The 27,288-nt window shown below is 42.4% G+C and overlaps 1 protein-coding gene across 2 annotated transcripts in view; it reads left to right on the forward strand.

Moving 5' to 3' along the window:
• The window catches only part of LOC144277922 (cyclic AMP-dependent transcription factor ATF-7), a 93,448-nt gene that overhangs the window by 45,362 nt on the left and 20,798 nt on the right, over positions 1 to 27,288 (forward strand). For both annotated transcript variants that reach the window (XM_077838942.1, XM_077838943.1), the window contains exons 3-4: positions 20,871 to 20,967; positions 24,639 to 24,757. In XM_077838942.1, the coding sequence (XP_077695068.1) occupies positions 20,871 to 20,967; positions 24,639 to 24,757 (216 nt within the window). The remainder of the gene's footprint in view (positions 1 to 20,870; positions 20,968 to 24,638; positions 24,758 to 27,288) is intronic.

The raw sequence follows: 27,288 nt of genomic DNA on the forward strand, positions 1-27,288 counted from the left end.
CCTGCAATGCCAGTTGGTTGTGCTGCAAGCAGAGTTTTGCAGGCCAGCACAGCTAATAGAACCAGGTCAGGAATATCTCATGTGGTGCCAGATTTCTAATGATTTTAAATTTTTTGTTTTTGCTGAGTGTACCAAGATAATCATGAGCGCCTGCCTTGTTCTGATTACTGTTTCTGGTTATTCCTGATCCACAACAGTTGAGCATCCTTTCTCTTCGGAACCAGAATCAGTGCTGTAGGGAAAACATAGTAGTTTCACTTTCTAAGCCTTTGTAATGTTTTGTCAGTTCTGATTTGAGTGGGTTGCTGTGAACAAACTCAGTGAAAACCCTACAGAGTTTCCTCTGGTTCTGTATCAGACCTGCAAACTTTATATGCTGTCGTTGTGAAGCCACAAATTGAGCCAAAGTCTGTCTTAACAACTTGACTGAATTGCTCTAAAAACATGCTCTGATTCTTGTTTGTGACAAAACCAGACAGTTTTCACATGATTTCTGGTTTTTGTACACATTCTCACAGCTCTACTCAAAATACTGCATGTGGCTAACACATCAGTATTGATCACTGCTCGCAAGTTCATTAACCTCATGTGATCCCCCCCTGTTTTTGATCTTTCCTATATGGATCTACCATTGCTATTTTGATCTACTACGACAGGGGTCGGCAACTTTCAGCACACAGCCCATCAGAGTAATCTGCTGGTGGGTCGTGAGACATTTTGTTTATGTTGGCCATCAGCAGGCACAGCCCCCTGCAGCTCGAAGTAGCCGCCAGCAAGTCCCTGCGGCTTCCCGCAGCTCCTGTTGCCTGGGAACAGCGAACCATGGCTACTGGGAGCTGTGGGGGGGCCGTGCCTGCAGACGGTCAACGTAAACAAAATGTCTCATGGCCTGCCAGTGGATTACCTTGATGGGCCACGTGCCGAAGGTTGCCGACCCCTGTACTATGACCTACAGAAGACATCTCAAATGCCTGGAGTCGTTCCAGCAACGCTGCCTGAGGAGGATTCTCAGGATCAGCTGGGAAGACCAACGCAGTAACATCAGCGTTCTCTCTGCAGCCAACATCAGCAGTATGGAAGTGCAGGTTGTGAAACACCAACTCTGCTGGGCTGCCCGCTGTGTATGTGTGCCTGACACTTGCCTCCCAAAGCAAGTACTCTTTTCTCTCAGTTAAGTCAGGGAAGAAGGGCTCGCGGAGGGCAGCGGAAGTGCTTCAAAGACATACTGAAAGTACACCTTAAAAAGGGAGGCATCCACCCAACAGAGTGAGAGGACTCAGCACGAAATAGAACATAGCGGCACCACCCCATACACCAAGCCACAGCTCACTTTGAGGAGAACAGACATGCTCATGAGACAGAGAAGCAACAAAGGAGGAAAGAAAGCGTACAACAGTCCAGCCAACAACTGTCTCCTCCAAGATTACACCTGTCACTTCTTTGGGAAAATCTGCAGGGCACGAATTGGGCTCCTCAGCCACTTAAAAACCCACCAGTGAACCCCTTTGGCAGACATCATTCTTGCATAGAGGGATAGCCAAAAACTATGAGCCAGTCCTAAAATATGTCACTAGTTCCTGAGGTTTAGAAGGGAGAAGGTTTGTAGTGGGGTCTAATTGCTTTCTATATTGAGATTTTGGCAGTCTGTCAGCCTTTAATTACTGCTAATATACAGTTGAGGAAGCTTGGGCCTTATCTTCACATTAGGAATCTTCCTCACATTAGCTAGTGAAGATAGGGCTGTTCGTAGTTTGCACAGGTTAGGTGAGGAAGTCTCAACCTGCTAACATTGTTTTCAAACTCCCTTGTTTTCATGCAGTTTTACTGTGTTAGCCGACACCTTTTTTCCTAGGGTATGTCTACCTCAAAGCACTGCCACAGGAACGCTCCCACAGTAGCGCTTTGAAGCACGAGTGTGGTCACGCGCGAGCGCTAGGAGAGAGGTCTCCCAGCGCTCTTGGTAATCCACCTCCATGAGGGGATTAGCTCTGAGCACTGGAAGCCTGTCTACACTAGCGCTTTAAAACGCTCAGACTTGCTGCGCTCGGGGGGGGTGAATTTTCACACCCCTGAGCCAGCAAGTTAGAGCTCTATAAAATGTAAGTGTAGACAAGCCCCTAGTGTGGATACACCCTCAGTTTGGTCAGTGCCTTCTCAGCCCATAAAAGGTATCCCTACCTGGGGAGAAAAAGTATATTTTTATGTGATAGCTAGGATATGTAGACAGGACAAATTGTCATTTTATCTCAGTGTAGCTGATTGAGATGGCCCTAGGCTTCTCCTAACACTGCTTTTTTCTCTACCAAAGAGACAGTACCAAAGAGACCCGCATTACTGCCCCGAAAACTTCCATTCTCTTCTGATTCAGAGTTTTGATCTTATCTTTTCTGTTGGTCTCTCCAGTGACTCCATGCTAATTGTCACTGTCTACCAGAAGACTGTTAATGGTTTTTTAACAGTGGTGTTCTGCCCCTGCCTGTATTTTTAGGAGGATGTCTGTCTGCGTGCTTCCCTTTTAAGTTGGCTGCTTAGCCCCATAATACATTGTAAAGGTCAGAGAAGGACCCTTTAGAACTGTTCCTAGCAAACAGAAATGCAGTTTGAATCCATCTCTGTTCCCAGATTGACTCTCTCCCAAGGGGAGGTGGATAATGTGATGAAGTGGGAATATTTTGTAATATTTTTGAGTCCTATTTGTGCCTCAGTTTCCCCTATGTGCTGCATTGTTACCCAGTGACTGGAAGGGGTCTGTTTGCTCTCAAGGCAGGGAAAGAGACAAGTGTGGATGTTGCCTAACTCTCTGGGCCTTAGTCTCTATGTCAGTGGAGCATTTGAGAAGACAATGGTGAATCCAGTCACCAGGATATTGGCACCTAGCAACCAACAACACAGAGGGATATGTACGTCTCAGCCTCTACTTAAGGAGGCTGAACAACAACCCACCTGCTCATGATCAAAGAACTGAAGAGAGATGAGGTGGGGGACAGGAGTTGGCCCCTGGAAGGAATCGTGGCTCTCACCTGGAGTCTGACAAAGGGTGTCTGATAGAGACAGAGCTAGAACCAAGGGGTTCACTACAGCTTGGCTGGGCTCTGAGCTATCAGAATGGACTATGCTTTAACCGTCAGTTCTCTGTGCTAACCTAAAGATTTCCTGTGCTGCGTTCCAGTTAACGAATAAACCCTGCTGTTTTCACAATGCTGTTTGAGTGTCACTGCAAATGCTTGGTGAGGTGCATTAATCCCTGAAGATTGTACATATTTGTTAGTCTCTAAGGTTCCACAAGTACTCCTTTTTCTTTTTGCGAATACAGATTAACAGAGCTGCTACTCTGAAATCTCCATCAGAGTCTGTCTCCGTTGGACTTGCTGAACGGAGCTCACAGTGTGAAGCAGGAGTGCTGAAGGCCCTGAGGCTCAGTCTAAGGAGGTGGTGAAGCTGTGTGATTTACCCCGAAGGAAGACTGAGACCCGTAGCAGGTCTGGCACACTGAAAGGGTTCCTCCTAGACACTGATCCTGGAAATCCCTGACAAGTATTGGGGAAGTATTTAAATTGATCTTTCTGGACTGATGATTTGCAGTGTGCAAGGTTGGAGACTCAAGTTTTGATTCCATGTTTGACTTTCTCTTCAGCCCAGCAATTACTAGGTATCTCTAAAGTAGCATGTTTAACAATTGATTGATCCATGTTTGCAGATTGTTTAGTACTGTCAAATGTGACCTTCCAAGTGAGGAGGAAAAAACAAGTCTTTTGTCCTTTTATGCTTAATTAAAAAAAGGCCTGAAAGACTTTCAGTGTGTTTATGTAAGTATTTTTTCCACCTTTTTTTCCCCATTTTTTTTTTTATTTATTAAATAGTATTTCAGGTTCTGGCAAGGCTGGAAGTGTCTAGATGGTGGGAGAGCTCATGTATCTGATAAGATCACAAAACGTAAAAATGAAAGAGCAATTCTGAGAAGGAATTTATAGGGACTGCTTTAAACTTTGGAGTGCTTTTGGTAGCACCTATCTAACCAATGGCTAAAGAAAACCTTTGTAAAAGGTTCAGCAGCTTCATCCCTTCGACTGAAGTGTTAAGAGCTCACAATAAACATCCCTTACTTCCTAGGGGTCTCCTTAAAAACAGTCCTGAGATTTCTAAGGGATTGTCTACACTTAAAATGCTGCAGCTGCGCTGGGGCAGGTGAACATGCTGCTTACGTCCACAGGAGAGTTTCTCCTATAGGAGTAGGGACTCCACATTCCGAACATGCAATAGCTATGTTGAAGGGAGAAGCCCTCTGGTTGGCATAGCGCTGTCTACACTGGGGGTTAGGTTGGTATAACTCTGTCGCTTTTCCCCACACCTGAGCGATGTAGTTATACCAACATAAATTGGTAGTGTAGCCCAAACCTAAATGCTTATGTACATCAGGGTGTGTCACACCTGGGCTAGCCCAGCGTTATACCCTTGCAGTACGTCTATGTAGGGGAGTTTGCATTGGTATCTAGCTACAAGGATGCAGAAAGTACTGTTGTAGACACACCCAGGAGTTTAAAAAAACAAAACATTCAGGCCCTCTTCATCATAAAGAAGCAGACAAGAGCACAAAGCCAGATTTTAGTATTCTCCAGAAGTCACCTTTGAAAACTCTTTTTCTGCTAGAATTTGGTGGCATACAGGGTGGGATATGAAAATATAGGATAAATGAGGTATTGGAGTTTCAACAGGGATACAAAGGGCCCATGCAGTTGGCTCATTTATGCTGTTCTGAAAAGATTCCCCGAGAACCTCTAGTGAGGGTGAATTTTGTGAGGAGCATGGCATTGTCTTTATTTAACAGCTGCTTAATGATGCAAGCTGAGAAACTGTACCACCACTTTGCAAGCACTTGTACCAGCTGTTTCTTTTTAGTGTTTGTTTAATGTTTTTACTGTTTTAATCCAGCATATAAAGTCCTAAAATTCCCCCTGAGTAAACATCTAGACAATAAAGAATTTTGTGTGTGTGTATGTGTATAAGGAATGACAGTGGAAGAATCCTGCAGCAGATCAAAACAAGCTGTAAATTAATCTCAGTGGTAAAGCTTGCTAAATTAGAACAGTTCATAAAGTGAAGCTAGTGCAAGATGTAATAGTCTGTCTTTCAAATGGTTAAAGTTTCTGCCTTTTGAACTTCTTCAAGTTATTTATAAATGGTAAATCTGTCTTGTGTAGTTGTGCTACTTACTCATCTTGGTCATATAAGCAAAGTTTATTTTTGGGAGTAGACAGGTGAAGGTTTTATGGTTGCTAGTATAATTGACTAGGATTCAGAACATCACCTGTTGCCTTTTATCCACTTACTTGCTGAGAGGATTTAGTTCAGACTTTCTGGGCAGTCAAAGAGCATGCTTTTGACGCAGTACAACAGAGGCAGGACTCTGTATGGAACAAACAGGTTCATAGTAATAAAGGAACAGCAAGGGACCGAGATTTAGCAGTCCAAACTTGATTGTAATCTAAAAACATGGTACCACATATTGCAATAGGGAGGCTAAAGTCTTGGTGTCTTGTTTTTGTTCATTGTGTGTGGCGTTTGCTGAACCTGGGTCTGAGCCCTGGGTTAGTGTGATTTGTGTGTAGACAGAAAGGGGGAGGGGGCTTAGGTTTGAGTCTGCATTTGAATCCTTTGTTTACATTGCAGTGTAGACATACTGTGACTGGATACTCTGAGTCCCAAAGATACAGGTGCAGTCTCTTCATTATGAAATCTCTTCTGTTGACACCTTAACTCTTTGCTTCTGCATTTATTTGTTAGCAATTTTTACATTGGGGATTAATATGATCTTTCAGTTTGGCAGTCAGGAGAAAACATTTTACTGCATGTTTTGGTATTAGTTAAAAATAAATTGAGTGCTGTGTTATATTGGCTCCATCTTTTAAGAGAGTTGCATTATCTTTATTATAAATCTTAAACATTTGTACAACCTACAATAAAATTGAGGCACTCCCCTTTTACAGCAAGTGAATTTTTATCATAACTTGCATCTGATAAAATAGAAAAACAGCTGTTCAAGGTTTTCTGAGAACACCAGCAAAATAACTGGTGACCTGTATTTTTCTACATCACAAAAACAGTACATAGGTGGCACCTCAGATGTGTAATCTCTGCTCAAGTGGGGTTTAGAATTATAAGCGTGGAAGGGAAGGAAAGCTGTAGATCAAAACCAAAGTGCAATTGGCAAAGCTATGTGGAGAAAAGCTTATACAAAGCCTTCTTGCATTGTGCTGGGCTCTATCAATTCTAATTTCTCTAGCACTTACAGTTTATCCACTTAATTTTTATTCAGGGGTTGCAGCTGGAAAGTAAAATGTTAAAAGGCTTTACCATTAGTCAGGAGTAGCTAAGAAGGCAATTAGAACTGCACATTAGTAAAGCACCAGACCCAGATGAATGGCATCTGGGGATTTTGGAACAACAGAAAGAGGCTTTTTGTGGGATTTCACCGGCCTTCTAAGTACACAGATAATACAGAGGATTGGGAGCTCGCTAATATACTTCCCAAACTTAATCCTTTTGTGCAGGCAGTTGAAATCTCCCAGTTGTGAACTTATGAAAACTGAAAACATTCTAAGGAGTTAAGAAAAGAACACGAGAGGAGCAAAGAAACACTAGTTTACACATGTAAACCTGACTTGACTTGTAGTGAAGAAATTGGCAGCTTTTGAAAGAGCAGATTGCATAACAATTATAGATGACTAATGCAAGGGACAGCCAGACTGGATCAAGATATGGAAAACTGACTCGCACATTCTAATTTTGGGTATTTCACTGAATTCATTTATAAGGTGGAGCGGGTGAGGCTTTGAGGGGGACCAGAGTACTATGCAGAATGATTTGCACAGTCATAAAGCTTAAGATGCAGAATGGAAACTGTTGAGAGATCAGGGATTCTCAGACCTCTTCAGGGTCTGAGAATTTTTCTTTAGTGAACCTTTAATGGAAAGATTGTCCAATGTCCAGTCATTCATGATCTCCAGAACAACTTCCCCTTCCATGTGTGATCACATAATGCCCCTGTAGCAACTATAGTAATTCCTTACATGGGAAAATATTAGGAAAGTGTCTAAGATTTGTAGCTGGCCCTCAGTATAATTTAGTAGCTGGAAATTAACTAGCACCATTTTACCAAGTCAGTTCTTTATACACTATCAGTGGTTCACAGATCACTGTTGATCAAGATTAAGAATTCACTTGGAGTCAGTGAATGGAAGTATCTCAAGCTCTACTTGAAATTCTCTTGGATTCATAAACAGGGGAATCTCAAGTAGGAGTAAAGAGGATATTTTTTCTTTGTATTTGGCACTGGTGTGAATACTGTGTCCCAGTGCTGGTGTCCATAATTCAAGAGGAATGTTGATAAATTGGAGAGAGTTAGGAGAAGAGCCACAAGAATGATAAAAGGATTAAAAATCAGGCCTTATAGTGATAGACTCAGGGACATTAATCTATTTAGTTTAACAGTGAGGAAGTTTGAGGGGTGACTTGATTAGTCTTTAAGTACCTACATGGGGAAGAAATATGTAATGGTCTCTTCAGTCTGGCAGAGAAAGGTATAACACAATCCAATGGCTGAAAGTTGAAGCTAGACAAATTCAGAGTGTAAATAAGGCATACATTTTTAAGAGTAACTAGCCATTGGAATAACTTATCAAGGGTTGTGTTGGATTCTCCAACACTGACCATTTTTAAATCGAGTAGCTGGTTTTTCTGAAAGGTCTGTTCTAGGAATTCTTTTGGGGAAGTTCTGTGATCTGTGTAATTTAGGAGGTCAGTGTTCCCTTCTGGCCTTGGAATCTATGAAGATGGGAAATGATTAGTGAATGGGACGATGAGACAAAAGGGACAGCATTAGGGCCTCTCATTTATCTTGTATATGTTGCTACGTGAACAGTAGCACACCCTGCTGGTAACAGAGAGAGAGGGGACAGAAAAGAAAGATATCCTGAAGAATCCCCACTCTAACACACCTTTAGTAGGAGAGATGGTCACAGCAACCAAGGTGCACCGACCGAGCCAACGCCAACGTTTTAGTACAGCCAGATGCAAGTTAATTCATTTAGGAGCATAGGATATAGGCAAAGGGTGGCCAAACTTACTGATCTTCCAAGCCGCGTACGACAATCTTCACAAGTTCAAGAGCTGGCTGTACCTGTCAGGGCTCGGGGCTTCAGTCGCATGGGAGGCACTTGCTGGGGTTTGGGGCTTCAGCCCTGCTCCTGTTTAAGGGCAGAAGCCCTGAGAGACACCTCTCACCCCCACCCCTGCTGGGCAGAAGCCTCTACCCCACCACCGTGCTGCAAGGCAGAGTCCTGAGCTCCATCCCTACCCCAGTCTGGTAGGTGGGGAATGGGAGGGACATGGAAGGCTCCCCGAGCTTCACTTTAACTGTAAAAGAGCCACATGTGGCTCGCAAGCCACAGTTTGGGCATCCCTGATATAGGCTATACTTACAACCCCACAATCCCCAATCTGGTGTCTGTATCCTGGAAATCAGTGACTCTCTGAAAAGGAATTAAGGACCATTGTGGATAATAAATTGACCCTGAGCTCCCATTGTATCTCAGGATATGTAAACAGGAATATTGAGTAAGAGTAGGGAGGTGGTAATACTCCTGTATATGGCGTTGGTGAGACCACTGCTGGAATGTTGTCTAGTTCTGCTGTCCCTGTTTTAAAAAGGATGCACAACTTGGAGAGGGTTCAGAGAAGAGCTACAGAAATGATTAAAGGTCTGAAAAACATGGTTACTATGAGACTTGGGAGCTCACTATTTAGTTTATCAGAAAGAATGTAAACAGGTGATTTGATCATGGTCTAAAAGCACCTGCATAGGGAGAAAAAAATCTGACATTTTGAGTGGTGCCTTCAATTTGATAGACATAACAGGATCCAAGCTGGGAAGGTAAAATTAGAAAAGTTTAAATTGGAGTGCAGTTGTAACTCCTTAACCGTGTGAGTAATTAACCATTGGAACTGTTTGCCGTGGGATGTGGTAAATTCATCATCAGTTTCACTCTTTAAATGACGTTGGATGCCTTTCTAATAGATATGCTCTATTTCAGCCATAATTTATTTGGCTTGTGTTTATAGTAGAAAAGAATTCCTTCCACTGCTGGGATTACAGAGGGAGATTCTTTACCAGTTAACTATGTAAGAGGTCAGACTTGCTGATCATATTGGTTTCTTTTGGCCATAGTCTATTAAATCAGTGAAAACCTGAGAACTAGTTTCATCCCTTGGATGGATGGAAAGGGTGGCCAGGTGGGGAATCCAAGGGCGGAAATTGTCCTGTGGTATGAATGGATTAATTATATGGGCTGATAAATCACTTGTGTTGTCTTTGGTCTCTAATTTCATTTTAGACTAGGACAACTGTGGAAATTCAAGAGAGCCTAATAGCTTTTTCCTAAGCCAAAGATCTCTTCCATTTCTTAATTTCTATGATTATTAAGCCATCAAGCCCTTCCTGCTCCCTCCTGGAGCTAGTGCAGGACTGTTCTCTACAATATGTTATGTACTGTTTTGTCCATTGTAGTTTTAAACGTCCCAAACAATGGGGCATCTATTATGTCTCTTGGTAGAGTGCTACTAACCTAAATTTTCCCTTTATCTCACCCTATAGCTCCAAGTTGTATCCCTGTGTACCATACTGCCTTTAATAATTGCTCTCCCTCCTTGACATTTAGACCCTTCAATAATTATGCGCTCTCATATTCTGTCCACATATCCCTGGCCCGCTACCAGTTATTTCCATAGTTCTGTATTTCCATGCAACTAATTCTCTTCTGCCCTCTAATTGGAGAAGTAAAACAACAAACTCTCTCCACTTTAATAATGCCTTATTGGTAACAAGATACTTCATGAAATAGCAACAGACCATTAGAAAGGGCAGGTCTACACTATAAATTTATTTTCAGTATAACTTCATCACTCGGGGGTGTGAAAAATCCACACCTTTGAGCAACAAAGTAATACCGACCTAACCCCTAGTGTAGACAGCGCAAAATCGATGGGAGGGCTTTTCTCGTCAACATAGCTACTGCCTCTTGTAGAGGTGGATTATCGTCTTCACTGAAGCGCTACAGCGACGCAACAAGTGTAGACCTGCTCAGAGCGCCGGGGGGATCATGGCCAGTGCATTAAAAGCATCTATATAATATTTGGCTCTAAGGATAGACTGACAGATACGTAGAATATAGGTACAAGATGTCGTGAATGTATCCAAGAAAAAAGAAAAGGAGGACTTGTGGCACCTTAGAGACTAACAAATTTATTTGAGCATAAGCTTTCGTGAGCTACAGCTCTCTTCATCGGATGCAGCCTTCCAGGGCATAACAATTTTGTTTGGAATACTGCATCCACTTCTAATCAAGGGTGTGAAAAGGATACTGCTGAGCAATGTGTGAAGTTGTGACACAAGAAACAAACTGGAAAAATACTCATTTTGCCATTGCCCCATTAGAGTTTTGTCAAGGAGAGCTAACTTCTAAAATTAACTTTGGGGCAAAGTTTTGAAACAGTAGCCCATCCATCTAAACCTTAGTAAAGTGGTGCACGGTATGTTTGGATAGGAAGAAAACTAAAGCCATTCTGGGTGAAGAAAGCCAAGTCATAATTAGCCTGTACACCAGTAATCTGGGAGATATAGAAAACTGTTTCAGGTGGTAATTAATGTGACAGAATCCAGGGTATAGTAGCCCTTAACTATTAGCAATGAGAGAAGATGAAGACTTTACACTGCTGTTAGTTGTTTCATCCACTCATCAAGGATCTTATGATTGTCTTTTGCCCAGGCATGCCAAATGTGTGCAGTTGATATCTCTAGGCACTAAGGAAAAGATCTTAAAGCCCAAGTTCTTGCTCAACTCCCTGAATCAAAACAGTATTTTTGCTTTAGTAACATCTATTTTTTTACTCCACCCTGCTTCAAGAACTCAGTTCATCGCCTTCCTGGCGTTGAGGAAGGACTTCTGGCTATTTACTGCAGAGCTCACTTTCTGCTAAGCGTTGCAGCATCTCCACCAGGTGTGGAAGCATGCTTGGTACAAACCCTCCATTGTTACCAGCGATTTAAGGTTTGCATATTGAACAAGTGTGAGCACTTAACTTAAATGTACTGTTTGGCAGGGAATTTGAAAGTCATTCTGACTTGCACCAGTGAGCAGTTGTAACTGCACCTGCTGCCAAAATCCTTTCTTGCCTGTACATTATTGATGGACTGGGCCATATGCCAGAGACTTTTTAAGATCCCAGTACAACCTCCCAAAGCACAAATCCTCAACCCTGTAGACAAATTAATCAGCTCCAGTTCTGATTTAATTACTTTTACACACACACATTCTTGTTTCTTTGGGTATTTTGGGAAGGAGTTTCCTGTTCTTTTCACTCTATAAATTCTCTCTCATAGTGCAGGGCTTGCTGCTGATGCTGTTTGTTTGCTGAGAAAGATTCTTCAGTTCCAGATTATTCATTCAGGAGCTGTCGAGTTCAAAGCAGGAAGTGTGACTCACTTAGTAAACAGCAGAGTCTTGCAGTGGAAGGCAGAAACCCAGTATTAGATTTCTGTGGTAGATCTGCCGTCTGTTTTTGGTTGTTCACCACCACCACCACCGGGTCTGATTGATTTTTTTTTTTTTTTCTTTTCCCCTGATTGGATGTGGGCAAGGCCCCATACATAACATGATTGTATGGCTGTGAGATGGCTGCATAATTCACCCCTTTCCTCCTAGATGCCACAACTTCCTAAACTGCACTAGAGAGAAATGCTGCTGTAGAGCAGCTCATAGAAGATCAGCGTTGGACGGGACCTCAGGAGGTCATCTAGTCCAACCCCCTGCTCAAAATAGGACCAATCCCCAATTTTTGCTGCAGATCCCTAAATAGCCCCCCTCAAAGATTGAACTCTTAGGGAGTCCACTCTGACAGTGTCTCCCTGTTCCCCACCCAAGACATTGATTCTGCCCCATTTATTTAGTCCCCACTCCCTAGCTTTCAAGCGGTGCAGGAACTGCTAAGATCTTAAACTAACTCTCTAAATGGCCCCTTAATGGGGCAAATGTATATTTCCATTTCATTTTTAATTTCTATAGTGTTCCTGACCAGTATCTTAGCACACTGTCATGCCATTGGATTTATCCTCACAGCACCTTAGTGATGCTGGGAGCATTATCTTCATTTTATGTTGTGTACTAGGGATGTAAAGAGTCAATAATTTACCCAAGGTTACACAGGAAGACCTTGGTACTGCTGGGATTAGAATGCAGAATGTAATAATCCTTATTTACTTCCTCATTGTAGTGCATTTTTAGATTTATTTCAATAAAATTGAAGGTTATTGAATAAATTTTTAATTAGCTACCAGTGTCACATAATGTAAAGCTGTTCTATTGCACAAAGAAGCAGCGGCATGGTGCTATGGATGGGACACTAGACTAGGAGTCAGGACACCTGATTCTGCTTTCAGCTGTTCCAATGAATGCTCTTTGACCTGGCCAAGTTACCATAACTTTCCCATACTTCAGTCTTCCCAACTGTGAAAGGGGGTTAATAATCAGACTCACCTTTTGTAGATGCTTTGTATTCTACAGATCAAAAGTATGAAGTATTATTGGCCAAGGTTTATTTTAAATGGTTGCCTAAAGTTAAATACCCACATGCATAATTAGGCATCTGAACAAAAGTAGCCTGACTTAGTGCTCATCACCCACAAATTGGGTTTGAATCCATGAGAGAAACAGATGTTTATCGTTGAAAATCTGGCTGCTTTTATTTAGTAGCCTAACCGTGGATTTAGGAGCCCAAATTCAGTCAACCATGCTTGAAAACTTTTGCCTATTTTTTGTTTAAATTGGGCAGCCTTGGTGCCCAAGGTCTGTCAGAATACCCATTCCATTCTAGGATGCAAGTCACTGGATGCTTTCCTTCTATACCATCCATACAGCATCTCAAATTTCATCTTTCTGTCCACCCTCACCTAGGGTAGCAGATAGATCCTCAGCACTCCAGGAAATTCCTTTTTAGCTGAAGGGTTGGCTTAGTGACCTAAGCTTCACATATTAATCACTGGTTCAAATCGTGACGGAGTGGAACTCCTTCCAGTTAGACAAACTTGAGTTCCGGGCACTTTAAGATACATGGGCTTGTCTACGCAGGAAGTTAGTGCAGAATAAGTTCAGGTGTAAATTGAAAGCACAATAGCTATTCTGTTCTGTCCCCTCTGTGGGACGTTCTTATTCTGCACTAACAGCGCCATTGTACAGTTTAGCTTAATCCTCTTTAAAGCCACTTTTAGGGCAATATATGCTTGTTCCTAGGTAGAGTTAGCGCAGAATAAGCTAATGTGTGAATTTAAATTGCAACAGCTATTCTGTGCTAACTTCATATATACAAGCCTGTAGAAGCTGCAATCCTCTCTGCTGTGATGGACATTCAAGGTGGTAGGTGCCTTTCAGACAAGGTAGATACCTTCTTACTGTGTAGCACTTTAAATAAGATTTGAGGTTTGTATCTTACGGCCTTGGACAACAATGTTCTGTCCTCACTACTGTTACGTAGTGTACTTGAGTGGTTCTAACTTATTTGATTGTGCCCCTCCCTTTATTTGTGTCTGTAGTAGTTTATGGCCTGCCCTCTTTCTCCGCGCCCCCCCCCCCCCCCCCCCGTACATATATGACCACCCAGGTCTGAAGGCAGAGCGGAGAGCGGTGCCTGCTCTCTGGTCATGCCCCTCAGTTTGAGAACCTCTGGTGAACTGTGCACGGATGGTTACCACCCACATTTCAGTGGAGTTGCATGTGTACCTGAAGCCCTTTGGGATAAGAAGCTATAGAAATGTAAATTATTTACCCGCTCACATTCAAAGGCACTACCCTTCTGGCTAAGGAGGGGCTAGATGCGACTTTCTCCAGAACTTGTTATCTCTGTTGCGTAACAGTCAGGAAAGTCAGCCCTTGAGTAATCTAAGATGCTCTGTCCCCCTGGGGACTAAGTGTGCCACCTCTGCAGTGCTTCCAACCGGTGCCAGCTGGCAGAAGAAGAAACTGCTTCTGGGAACAAACCTGGGTCTACTAAGTGGCAGTAGCCACTACACTGATTATCTCTCCTTTCATGTCTAAGTTTTACTGCGTAGAATCATTTGAGTGCAGATTGTAGCTGCCATGTTGTCTGATGTAAATCTCTGACAGTTTATGGGCATAGTGAGATGCACAGCTGCTTAAGAAAATGGCAGATTTTGTAGGTTGGTCATACCAGGAGTGGCAAACGTCCCAATTTTTTGCATGTTAACCCCAACTAAAGCGATTGAACATCAAAAGAGCCAGCTAGCAGTCTTGGTGTCCTAATAACAGAAATAAAATGTTGCCTGTGAACAGAGCCTGAAGTTTCTGATTATTTTTTTTTAAACAAGGAAAGAAATGTGAATTAATCATAGTCCAGGATGTAAGCACATTTTTAAAGTAAAAGACATAGCCACATGGGTCTCTGGAGCTGCCTGAGCCAAAAATAACATTTGAAGACTTAATCTGGATGCAGTCTGAGTGAGTGAGTGTGTGTGTGTGTTGTGCCCAGAAATGCATCAGACATGCTGTTTTCAGGTAGGACTATACTAGCCAGGGATTTTCTGATTTTCATGGGACGCTAATAAACAGGGAGGAAAATGCCTTGTGCTGTGCTACTGACTTTAAAATGGGAAAGGCACTTTATGCCCAACCATTTGGTGGTGCGGACACTAAAGACAGAAATGTCCATGCTCAAAGACCAACAAAGAAAATGGCTTAAAACGTATACTCTGACTAGATCAGTTTAGACTGTCAACGTATAATTCTGCTAGAAAAATATTGTAGCATGATCACCACCTAAGTGATACATCATGAGAAAATGTCCTTTCAGCTTCTTACCCTCATTCTCATTATTTACTGATTTAATCCTTTGTCACATAAGTATATTGAAGGGCTTTACAGGCATTAATTACGGCTCTCAGTACTACTGCGTAAGTCATAATTGTCCCCATTACGTAGAAGGGGAAACTAAGTCACGCTGCCCTGGTCTACACCGGGGGGGGGGGGGTAGGAGGGGGAAATCGATCTAAGTTACGCAACTTCAGCTACGTGAATAATGTAGCTGAAGTCAACTTACTTAGATTGACTTACTGTGGTGTCTTCACCGCAGTGAGTGGACTGCTGTCGCTCCCCCCGTCGACTCCACCTGCGCCTCTCGCAGTGGTGGAGTACAGGAGTCGACGGGAGAATGCTCGGGGGTTGATTTATCACGTCTAGACCCGATCCGGTGGGTAGCATAGACATACCCTCAGTGAAATGAACTTGGCTCCGGGTCACACAGCAGGTCAGTGGAAATGCTGAGAATAGAACCCAAACGCCCAAATTCCCCTTCCGTGCTCTAACACATACTCTGCACACTGGTTTTGTTTTGCTTTTTGGTTAGGATTAGGTCGCTCTCAGCTCTCTTCAGAACAGTCTGTTTATCCCCATGGTAGGAACATTAAGGTGTATGTGTCATGTACTTTAAAGAGGAAAATCTGTCATTAGGAACTCTTCAGTAACTAGCCCAATAACTTGTGAGCATCCATTCTTTCCTTTTTTCACCCTGCTTTCTCTGACTTAATTCACACACTTGGTGTCACCTACTCCATCAGAAAGACCCATACAAGTAGAACCACACTCTCAACACTCACACCAGCCTGGCCAGTTGCTCAAAAGAGCTCTGCTCCTGTTTAGCCACCAAACCAACTTGCCATGTTTTCAAAATAGCGCGGTACATTGGGTGCTTTTGAAAATGTGCCCATAAGTGTCACGATGAGAGCTGATGGCCACTTCTGAAGATCACTCTTCATGTGATAGTCTGTCTGCCTGTGAACCTTTATGTTGTAACAGTGGGAACGAGCCAGCGTGCAGGGGCACAGGCAATCTCTGAGAAGATTCTCCTTGAACTCACAACTTTGTGCACCTCCACAAATAAGTGTAAAAATATACAAATCACTATACTATTGGTATAATGGAACTCAACAAGTCATTCCAACACCAGCTATGTTTGCCCCAACACCTGCTCTACAATGAAAACAGGTCTGTCTGGGTGCTACTAGAGTCCCCATTAGATAATTGCAATGGTCCAGTCTGGCCTTAGAATATATGAATCACTCTAGCGTCTGAACACCTTACAAACATTAGTGAATTTATTCTCATAACCCGTCAGTCAGACAGAGAATTATTCTAATCATTTTACAGAAAAGAAATAGATGAAGTTACTTGCCCAAGGTCACATAGGGAGTCTATGGCAGATCCGGGAACCCAAATCTCCAGAACCTTAATCACAAGCTCATTCTTATTATTAGCAACTAAAAGGCCATTCCGTTATAAGAATTAAAGCGAGGGTGGGAGGAGGGGCAGGTGAGCTTCCTGAATAGAGCTTGGCTTTCTTTGAACGTTAACTACTTCTGACTCATTGTATCCACCCTATGCTGCCTGATGCATCTAGTGTAAGCAGTGCCCGTAAATTTACTACTGCAATAAAGGGCTTGTTTTAATTCACTGCGAACGGTGTCCATCAAGATATTTATACCCCTGCTATGCCATTAGCATGGTATCTGAGTGCTGCAAAATCATTTGTGACACTGTAGTTAGTTAGGTTGGGTCAACATTTCATTTTCCCACTATTAACAAGGGTTTATTAATTTAGCTGTAAAAACGTATTGTGGGCCGCAGCTTGGTGCAAAAGATCTCGGCTCCCAGTCTTTTTTCATTCCAATGAAAATGTGCTGTCTGCTCACACTTTCACTTAAAATTTCCTTTTACAAGTGTATTCTGTGGCACAGTTTGCAGCCTTGTAATTTAGACCCATTATGTTTTTTTTTTCTTTTTTTTTTTTTTCCCCCAAGGAGCTAATGCATTTCATAGTTGGAGTTCCTTTCTTCTTAAATTTACTTGAAAAATAGGTCTTTAAGGCCAACAGATTTCTGGATGTGTATGTTAAGCTGTTGGGCTTGACACAACAGATTTAAAGGCGCTTTGAGAACTACTTCCATGCCAAATGCAGTCCGCTACCATTTTCCTCTTCATTACAGAGCTTGTCCCCCAAAAACTATTGGTCCCAGCATGCTCCACCTTGATGTTTGTGCCCTGGCTGCATTATATCCTGGGATTTGCAGGTTGTCCTAACAAGCAGCCAGTGTAGGTCTCCCATTGCCTGTATCAGTTTTTTGTGGGCTTTGTAAGTGCAGGCTAAGGGCAAAGTCCTTGCTTTTCTTTTCTTACTCATTCTTATTGAGTTGACAGGAGTTTTGCCTGTGTAAAGACCTATGGTTTGGCCCAGAGTACTTATTCTCTATCTCCTTATTACATTACTAAAATGTTCAGCCCATCTGGAGTTATTGTAGCTTTTTAAATAAACATTTTAAAATTAGTGCATTTAAAATTACCAAAATGTTTATTCCGTGGGGCTGTCACGGCCTGTTGGATAAAGAATGCAAACTTTCCAACCTAATATGCCCCAAATCTGTCTTCTCTGGAAAACTTTTACTGTCTCTTGGGTAAATAAATGCAGATACTTGTTTACCCAAACTCTAAATAACCATGCACACACTAAATACATTGTACCAGGGGAACTATGGGTCTCTTGTAAGAGCATGCGGGGCCAAATGCAGCCTGGAGACTCCTAAAAATGAGCCTGGAACTGCAGGAGGATGAAGCTTCTCCACTGAAGTTGTGTAATCTAGTGAATTCAACCGCCATCTTTCAAGGAAGAGAGAAATGCAAATACTTATGTCTGAGTGCATTTATTTTTAAAATGTAAATTTATACACCAATCAGGTAATGGCACTGCAGCTTGGCCTGCAAGGGCCACATTTGAAATAGTGGGGTACCCCTAGTCTCTTGGGTTTTCTGTCATAAGCTGTTTTTTTTTATCCTCTGCTTGCTGCCTATTTAATGTTTATATCGCACTAATAACCCAGAAACTCCTAACAAGGCCTTGATCTTGATGTCGTAGCCTCTGTACAAACACATTTAAACACGTGATCCTTGCCGCAAAGAGCTGCCAATCTACATCATCTTAATTTGGGGACAGGAGGGAAACAGCCAACTTCAGGCTGAAATAGCACTGAGGATGTGACAGATGCTGATGGAAGCAAATTAAATATTAAAGCTGATGCTATGGCTGTAACTCATTGTTTGTTTTTTGTTATCCTCCACTTACTTTTCCCTCTGTGTTAAATGACATGATTTAGGACTGAAGTGCCAGCTTTCAGCCTCTAGGTTTTGGTGTTTGGAAATATACGTAGAGAGATATATTGTGTCTCTGAGCATTTATGTGTAGAGGACGAGAGCACTCCAAAGCCTGTAAGACCACATAAAGATGTTACATAGAGCTGTAATGCAGAACAAAAACATGAAAAGTGCCCTAAAAATTCCCAAGATGGAACAAGACACGATAACTGGCAATTAAAATAAATTCTAGAGTACCAAAGCTGCAGAACCCAAATCACAGTTGACTAAAAGGCCTGGCTCTTCCAGAGTGTGGCATAGTTTTTAGAGCTCATTACTGAAGCACACTGAGCTATAATGTGATGTTACCACACTTTCTTTAAAACTCATTGCCACATAACCATCCTTTATGGAAAATAAATACCCTTGATTCCCACTCCCAATGGCTTCTAGTCTTCTTGCTGCTGCTTGCAGTCTCGTCAGACTTAAAAAAAAAAAAAAAAAAAAAAAAAAAAAAATCTTTCCACTTTTTTACCTAGCACCAGATTGTAGTGTCAAAGAAACAGGACTTGGACCTGTGGGGTTTCATTTTTGGTGTAACTGCATTTTTACCACGTAAAGCCACTGCTGAAATAGTGGCAGTCTTGCTTCTAGATACAGATTTGAAACTCCTTTCCCCCTGCCCACATGTATTCTTTCTTTCTCTCCTTGTCTTAACCTACTTATTTTCCTCATACAACTGCTTGTCATTGTCTCTCTGGGGAAGAGCAGGACTGGCAGCTGAGTATGTTAGAAGCATACCAGTAAATGGTCAAAAGCAGCCTGCCAAAAAGACCACCCCTGCTTTATGGCATGATTTAAAAAAATGCTGGAAAAAACCCTTTCCCTCTTGAAAAAACAAACCCACCTCCACAGGCTGAAAATCGTAAACAGTAAAAACCTTTTTCAGTCTTTTAATTTTTCTCCTCCGTCCAGTAAATTAATTCGGCAGATGTAGCTTCAATTGAACATTGAAACAGGATCTGCTTGGACATCATTAGGTTTCAGGTGGCTTCTCAAACTTTGAAGAGAGGGTACCCCAGGAAGAGGACAAATATATTTGTTAAACTATTGAGAAATATTACAGGGGGAATGTGGAGAGTAAATAAGATGGCATTCATACTTAAATCCGGTATTTTACAAACTTCTAGAGGTAGAAACCCTTTTGATAGAACTACTAAAATGCTTTCAGGACCAACAAATTTTTTAAAGCTGTGACCATGGACCACCGTTCACAGACACTTTTGAGACACCGTTTGTTTGAGGGATGTTCTACAAAATATCTTCTATTATAATAAAGGAAAAATAAACTTTTTTGTTTTGTGTAAACATTAATACCTATGTTTCTCTTTCCCCCCACTATTATAAACCTCCTCTCAGCAATGCTTATTAAGGTAAGCTACAGGGTCAACATGTAGCTTTCAGGGACATGCATCTACTTGAAAAAGAATCTAGACCCAAATGAGCATATAGAGATCAAACTACCGGTTTGCGCTTTAGCTAGTTCACAGAAACAGGTGTTCTTTTTCTTTTTTTTTCCTTTTCCCTTTCCTTATAAAATTCTCTGCGATGCAGCAGCTATGTCTAAAAGCAAGAGAATGTTAGAACAATACTGCACAACTACTGGATGAATAAAAATCCTGCAGTATGGCCCCATGAAATGCTCTGAAGCTAACAGTTTGTCGCAGTCTATTAGGAGAGGCGCAATCCATTCTCTGGTCTTTATTATTATTTAGCTTAACTCTTTCTCTCCTTTTGTACCTTTTATTTCAAAAAGGCAGAAATTGAGACAATGATTTAAAAAACGAGTCTGCACGTAACGCTCCTCCAGGAACAAGAAGGGGGTGAATCCCTTTGTTTGGTTTTAAATGAGACTGCCGTATCCCCAATACTCCTCTTATCCTCTTGAGCTATTGAAGCAAAGCCAAGTTCAGCAGCAGCACCCAAAAGCCCTTGCATGCACTTTTATTCTGTAATTATGCTGCAGGTGGAATTTAGATGGCATCTTTATTGCACTTGAAATGTGTCCTCCTGGTTCTGTGGGAGCAGCATTTGTGCAACTGTGCTCCTCCATGCCGTTAGAAATAGCCATTGGGCATCGATCTCAGGCAGTCTCGCTCTGTCCTGCTCCATAAAACCTGGGCCCGAATTGCCTTGCGGATGCCAGTTCCATTACACATGATCCAAGAAGTTAACTGATCCCCCTAATAGTGAATAATTTATCTCTCCGTTAGGCAGTAATAAAGTGGTACACTTCACAGAGCACTGCGGTGAGAATAATTTGCATTTCCTCTTTTGGTTACAAGCGACTGCATGGCCCCCACCATTTTTTTTTATATTTAAAATTTGATCGTTCAAAATATTTTTCCCTGTTCACCAGAAGCCAACATAATGGCTTTTTCATTTAGAGCGATGTGCTCACATGCCGCTTCTCAAACAATCTGTCCTGTTCTGTTTTTGCTTAATGCTATGTAGCGATTATGTTACAGCCTCTCTCAGGTGGCTTTCTTCCCTCCCTTTCTCCACCCCACCTCCACTGCAGGAAGTACCATAAAATGCATTTATTCACTCTTTTAAATTGTTTCATTTCAGAGGTTTACAAACGAGGACCACCTGGCGGTTCATAAACACAAGCATGAGATGACATTGAAATTTGGTCCTTCTAGAACCGATTCAGTCATCATAGCAGGTATGTGCTGCTCAATCCTGGTCAGCTCTGAAAATGGTGCACATTAATATAGCCTGACTGTAAGATTAATACCAGGGACCAGATGTACTGAAAAACGTCTCTACCGCCCATAAAAAGCTCTTGTGATCTGCATTTAATCAGGGGGAAAGGAAAGCCAGAGGCTGCTTCCAAGTTTCTACTTTTTTCATTTTTTATGGTGGTATCAGGTTTTGTAGGATTTTTTTTTTTTTTTTTATACTCACCCTTTTTATCAAGACTCTGGAAGATTTACAGACAAAAGGTCTTTCACATTTCTTCATGCACTTTGAGGATGATGAACAAAAGCCGACAAACTCAGTTTCCTCTCCTCAGCCCAGGTGTCAATTTTCTTGAGCTTTTAGGCTGGCAGTTAATAAATTAAAACTCCATCTAGTGCATTGGCTACTGCCGAGAGTGCATTTGTGAAGCCCAAATGAGTTGCTCTGGAATTACTCTACGTAGTCCATGCAGCCTCTGTAAGATTTGAGAAAAAATGTACATGGCTGTCTGGCAGCGGATCATTGCCAGTTATGGATATTCTCCCACCCTGTCAATCCTCCTGCATTTTGGTTTCTTAAAAGGGGGCAGGGATTGTGTCACCCATTGAATGAAACTGCTTTTATATTGAAAATGTGAAGGGAGGAGGAAATCTTTTTTCTTTTCTTTTTTAATTTTATTTCAAAGACTTCATGTGAGAGCCCAGTTTGATTTCTCCTGGGGGCAGAGGGGAGCTCACTAAATGGACAAACACTGTCACTAGATTTGGGGCTGAGGAAAGCAGTTGTAACTCAATCCACTTCTTACGGCTATGCGATTAATCACTACATAGGGTGGATCTTTATTGAGTTTATCTACTTTGGGGAAATTTGTGGTAAAGGCAGAAAATGCTTCCTAGTGGGGGACATATTGTAGTATCCATAGAGAAGTGTTGGAATAGTTGTAAATCAGATTGTATAGAACCCTGGCCAGGAAATGCTGGGATGAATATTGAAGATACTTGGATAGTATTCCTTTCATTCTGTGAAGTTGGAGGCTAAGGGAGACTGCATGGTGCGCAAAGAATGTTCTTTCTCCATTGCCCTACCTCCCCAAAAGGGATATGGAGGACAGGTTGTAGTTTTCATTTGATAACTCTGAAGTATAAACTGGCCAACCAGTGATTTGGGGGTTGCAAATTAATAATGATCAATTACGTTTTAGATTTTCTCAGCTCTGACTAAGGTCCTATCTACACTATAGAAAGAAAAGTATAAATACAGGATTCTGTTTCTGTTAGCGGTGTCATGATTTAGCATGTATCTTGTTTCCTGGGTGAGCAGAAAGTCTATTATAATCATCCATGTTGTACCATAGGTCTTGACTCATTTTTCTAATGCAATAATAATAGGGTTTTCTGTCCATTCAAGAATACAAGAAAAATAGCATTACACAGCTACATCACACCTGACTCTAACTGAGATTCATATTGGCACATGGTTCTTTCTGTCTTGCAGTCTGAAAAGATTAGGCTGTAGAACTGCTTGTCTACACAAGTAAGTCTTCTCTTCACTTCTAAATAGGATGTATCTGTTGGTTTTTTTGTAAACCTCGGAGTAGCTAATGTTTGAGATATCCCAACATAAAACCACAGTGAGGGCAGGGCACTTTCATTTTTACTTTGAGGTAAAATAGGTGAGAAAAGCAGTATACCCATCCTTGGGATTGACCTTGTTTACTTTGCCGTAAAAATGAAGTGCTGGTCTTCACTGTGTTTACCGCAGCCCTGTACTCATTAGTTACCCCAAGGTTTAAAAAAAACACACACACACACTTTTTTTTAGCCGTGAAAACTGGGCCTAAAACATGCAGAAAAGACTGAGTCATGTCTTAACACTGTGTGGATACCACTGCATTGCAACCAGGTCCAAAAACCTTTTCTGTTTGATATTTATGTGGTAAGTAAAGGACTGTTGGTAGGGCCCTCCCAAATTCATGGCCCTGAAAAACACATCACAGACCGTGAACTCTAGTCTTTTGTATACTTTTACTCTATACAAAACAGATTACACGGGGTAGACCAGCGTTTCTCAAACTGGGGGTCCTGACCCAAAAGGGGGCTGTGGGGGGGGTCACAAGGTCATTGTAGGGGGGTCGTGGTATTGCCACCCTTACTTCTGCACTGCCTTCAGAGCTGGGTGGCCAAAGAACGGCAACCGCTAGCCAAGGGCCCAGCTCTGAAGGCAGCAGCACAAAAGTAAGGGTGGCAGTATTGTGACCCTCGAACAATAACCTTGCAACCCCCTCACAGCCCCATTTGGGTCAGGACCCCTACAGTTACAGCACCGTGAAATTTCAGATTTAAATATCTGAAATCATGACATTTACCATTTTAAAAATCCTATGACTGTGAAATTTACCAAAATGGACCATGAATTTGGTAGGGCCCTAACTATTGGAGGTCTTTATGAATACCGAAGAGCACATTAGTTATAAGCAGCTGGATCTAGGACAAAGCATAATTTCCTGTGTTCATAAATCCTTCGTAGGACAAACACCATTTACAGAAATGTTGACCCTTCCTTTTCTTATTGATAGCCCCTGTTTTTGTGCTGGGTAGTTGATACAAGGTGGCCTCCACTGAAAGACAGGAGGTACAAGTTATTTCTGTTTCAGCAACTCTGAAGTAAAGCAGAAAAGGGCTGTTTTCCTTAAGCTTCCATCATCAACAAGCAAACAACTTTCTGCTTGATCGATTCAAACAGAATAATATGCTAGTGATGGGCTCCTGTTAATAACTGGACTACTGACTAACATCACAAGCAAAAATGAAACTGACTGGGTGATGTGTTCTGGATAATCAGGAGACTTTCTGCTGTGTAGACTGAGCTTCAATTACAAGCTGAATTGTGGCTCCATGGCCAGCTATATTAATATTGTAGCAAACTGGCCATTTCAGTCTTGCAGAGAGATGATTATAGTGAACTAAGGTGCTGGTGGAGGTAATTTGCACTTCTATATGGCCCTCCATTCCAAGGATTTCAGAGTAACTTTGTGCACGCTAATTAATCCTCAGCAATTCCTGTGAGCTGAGTAACATCCCTATTTTAGAGATGGAGACACTAACGCACAGAGAGGGTTAGTGACTTGCCCAAGTTCACACAGCAAGTCAGTGCCAGGGCAGTTACTTTAAAAATCACAGTACCATGAGGAATTTCTGCTTCTTCAGACTATTATTATTATTATTTTTTTTTTTTTATATCTATCATCTTGAGGGTCATGCACAAAACATTCTGCTTCCCTGCAGCACCAATTCAGCAACAAGTACCCTGCACTGATGCCAGGGTAAGCCCTGTTTTTAAATAAGGAAGGTGCAACAATACATTGTTTTCAGTTGTAGTGATCTCAGTGCAATTTGAAATACGTTATTTTTGTTAATGCCACAATATTTGCTGAAAGGACAAAATTAACAGAAAAGTATTGTCGCTTGCTTTGTGAACACAAACAAAAATCCTAGATGAAAAAATCCAAGCTTCCTAAAATAACACAACTGAATCTAAATGTTAGGTGTATATTCCTGGTCTGTCTTGTCCTGTGAGATGAATAGAGTGGTTAAAATTAATCCTGTGACCTCACTTTGATTCTTTTGGTTTTTTTTTTTGTTGCAATCTGAACAGATCAGACTCCAACTCCAACCCGTTTTTTGAAGAACTGTGAGGAGGTGGGGCTCTTCAATGAATTGGCCAGTTCCTTTGAGCACGAATTTAAGAAAGCCACAGAGGATGATGAGAAAAAGGCAAGAGGCAGAAACTACCATTCCAATAAAACTGAAACATTCACAGATTGTAGGGGCTGAAGGGGGAATTATGCTGTTCTGATGAAAGGCATATGTTGTAGGGTAACGAAGTGTTGTTGTCTCATAGATTTAATACGCTCAATCACATAATTTATTTAGTAACTTGTGTGACTCTGGCTGTGCTACAGTCTGAGTCCCAGTTAGATCTGATTTTAATAACCTTTTGTTACTACAGCTTCCCCCCAACCCCCGCCTTTTTTTTTTAAAGCAGTACCCACAATATCTGATCTCACATGTCCTGGCAAAGGAATGCCTGAGAAGTACAAGTACCTTGTTAACCACTTAGGCTCTGATCCAAAGCCCACTGGGCATCTCTTCATTGATTTCAGAATCATTGAAGAGCAGTTCCCAAAGCTATGTCTTAAAGGCATGGTTGTGGAAATAACCTTTTTGACCATGTTCTGCCTCTCCTGTCTCCAAAGGATAGGAAAGAGGCCAAGCTTTTGTTGTGTACTAATTGAGTTCTGAACAGTTGCATGCTGCATACAAATAGAGTGGAGGTTCCATGACAGAGTAAGAGTTTATAGATCTAGAAGACAGCAAGATCTCAAGCAACTTAAGAGATTCTTTCCAACCCCTTCCATTACTGAATAGCAGCTGATGCATATTGTACAACTGCATTGGTATTTTTTAGACTGGCTTTTAAGTTTATGAAATTGGTATATGTATGTACATTTGTACATACACGCGCAATTGGCAGCTGTGTTCAGAAACACGGCTGCATAAATCTGTTCAAATATAGCAAGTTCAGAGTTAAAGTAGAAAATTTTGTCATTCACTCACTCATTGAGTACCAGGTGTCTTTCAAACATTTGTTGATCTTGCATCCTGCATGTGCTGCAGGCCGAGGCACAGTGCGGTGGCGTGTCATGCTTAACTCTGAGTTCCCTGCCTTTCATTAGCTACAGCCCAGAACTTTAATATTCTTTGAGGGTAGCTAGATTTTGTGGTTTTGTGTATAAATGGTTGAGCAACCCACAGTCTAGCCAGTCATTTTATGTGTAAGACCACCCATCTCCTATGCTGCCTAATAGCTATAGTTAGGATTCTGAGACTTCTGGGTGTTTTGCTTTTTGCCTTTTTTTTTTTTTTTTTTAAACTGCAGTCAAGATATTTCCAGCAACAGCCAGGAGAATGCAGCAACTCAAAGCTTTGGCTGGCTTCAGGCGTAGGGAAAGAATTATCCCTCCTAGAAGGGCCCTGCACACACTAGAGCTCAGACCCAGATGGTTTGTCGCTCAGTGAGCCTGGCTAGAGATGCATTTGTGAGATGCTTTGAACACTTTGCTAAGTTGAGCCCAGTTACTGCTGTTTTGTTTTGTCCTGCTGTTCCAAGGGTGGCCTGGACACCAGCATGTGCATGTTAATTAAAAACATTGGCATAGTGGGGGCTCCCGTGGAGGCGTTTTAAGTGGTTTGAAACGTTCCTGAATTTTAATCCCTTCTCTTCTGTGATTTAACAGTGAAACGTCCCTGCTTAAGAGGGCAAGTAAATGGTTACTTCATGTATTGAAGGCAAGGCTGCTGCATAACTCGGCTATAACAGGGGCCCTCTAGGGCAATGCCATTCAACTAGAGAGATGGCTCATCAGGGAGAAGAGCCATAGATGCCTATTTTGACTCTATTTCAATTCCCCATCCCACGATGATATAGTGTCCCACCATGTTAGTGTCCCCCCTGTGACTTGGCTTTTTGCCACTCAGACACATCTTCTCTCTCTTCTCCTATGCCTTGATGCCTGCTGCAGAGGCTTGGCTACTTAGCTCTCCCCTGCAGACTCACATAAGAGCTGCTTCTGATGTCCCTGGCCTTTATGGGATCCATGAACTCCATAAGAGCTAGGGTACTGAAGGAGCCACATCCAACTCTAGAGCCACAGGCTAAGTGTCTCTTGCCTTTAGAACGGGGTGGGCAAACTTTTTGGCCCAAGGGCCACATCTGGGTATGGAAATTGTATGGCGGGCCATGAATACTCATGAAATTGGGGGTGGGAGGGGGTGAGGGCTCTGCGGTGGGGCTGGGGATGAGGGGGTTGGGGTGCAGGAGGGTGCTCTGGGCTGGGACCGAGGGGTTTCGAGGGCGGAAGGGGTTCAGGCTCCAGGCAGCACTTACCTCAAGCAGCTCCCAGAAGCAGTGGCATGTTCCCCCTCTGGCTCCTACACGCTGCCCCATCCACAGGTGCCGCCCCTGCAGCTCCCATTGGCCATAATTCCTGGCCAATAGGAGCTGCTGGGGTGGCGACAGGGTGTGGAGCCCCCTGGCTGCCCCTTTGCATAGGAGCTGGAGTGGGGACATGCCACTGCTTCTGGGAGCCAAGCAGAGCCACGGCATGCGCGGAGTGGGGCAAGCCCCCAACCCCGCTCCCTGGTTGCAGTGTCGGAGCAGGACAAGCCCGAGACCCTGCTCCCCGGAAGGAGCTCGAGGGCTGGATTAAAACGTCTGAAGGGCTGGATGCGGCCCCTGGGCCATA

The sequence above is a fragment of the Eretmochelys imbricata genome, chromosome 20 (genome assembly GCF_965152235.1).
Source record: "Eretmochelys imbricata isolate rEreImb1 chromosome 20, rEreImb1.hap1, whole genome shotgun sequence".
NCBI classification, from domain to species: Eukaryota; Metazoa; Chordata; order Testudines; family Cheloniidae; genus Eretmochelys; species Eretmochelys imbricata.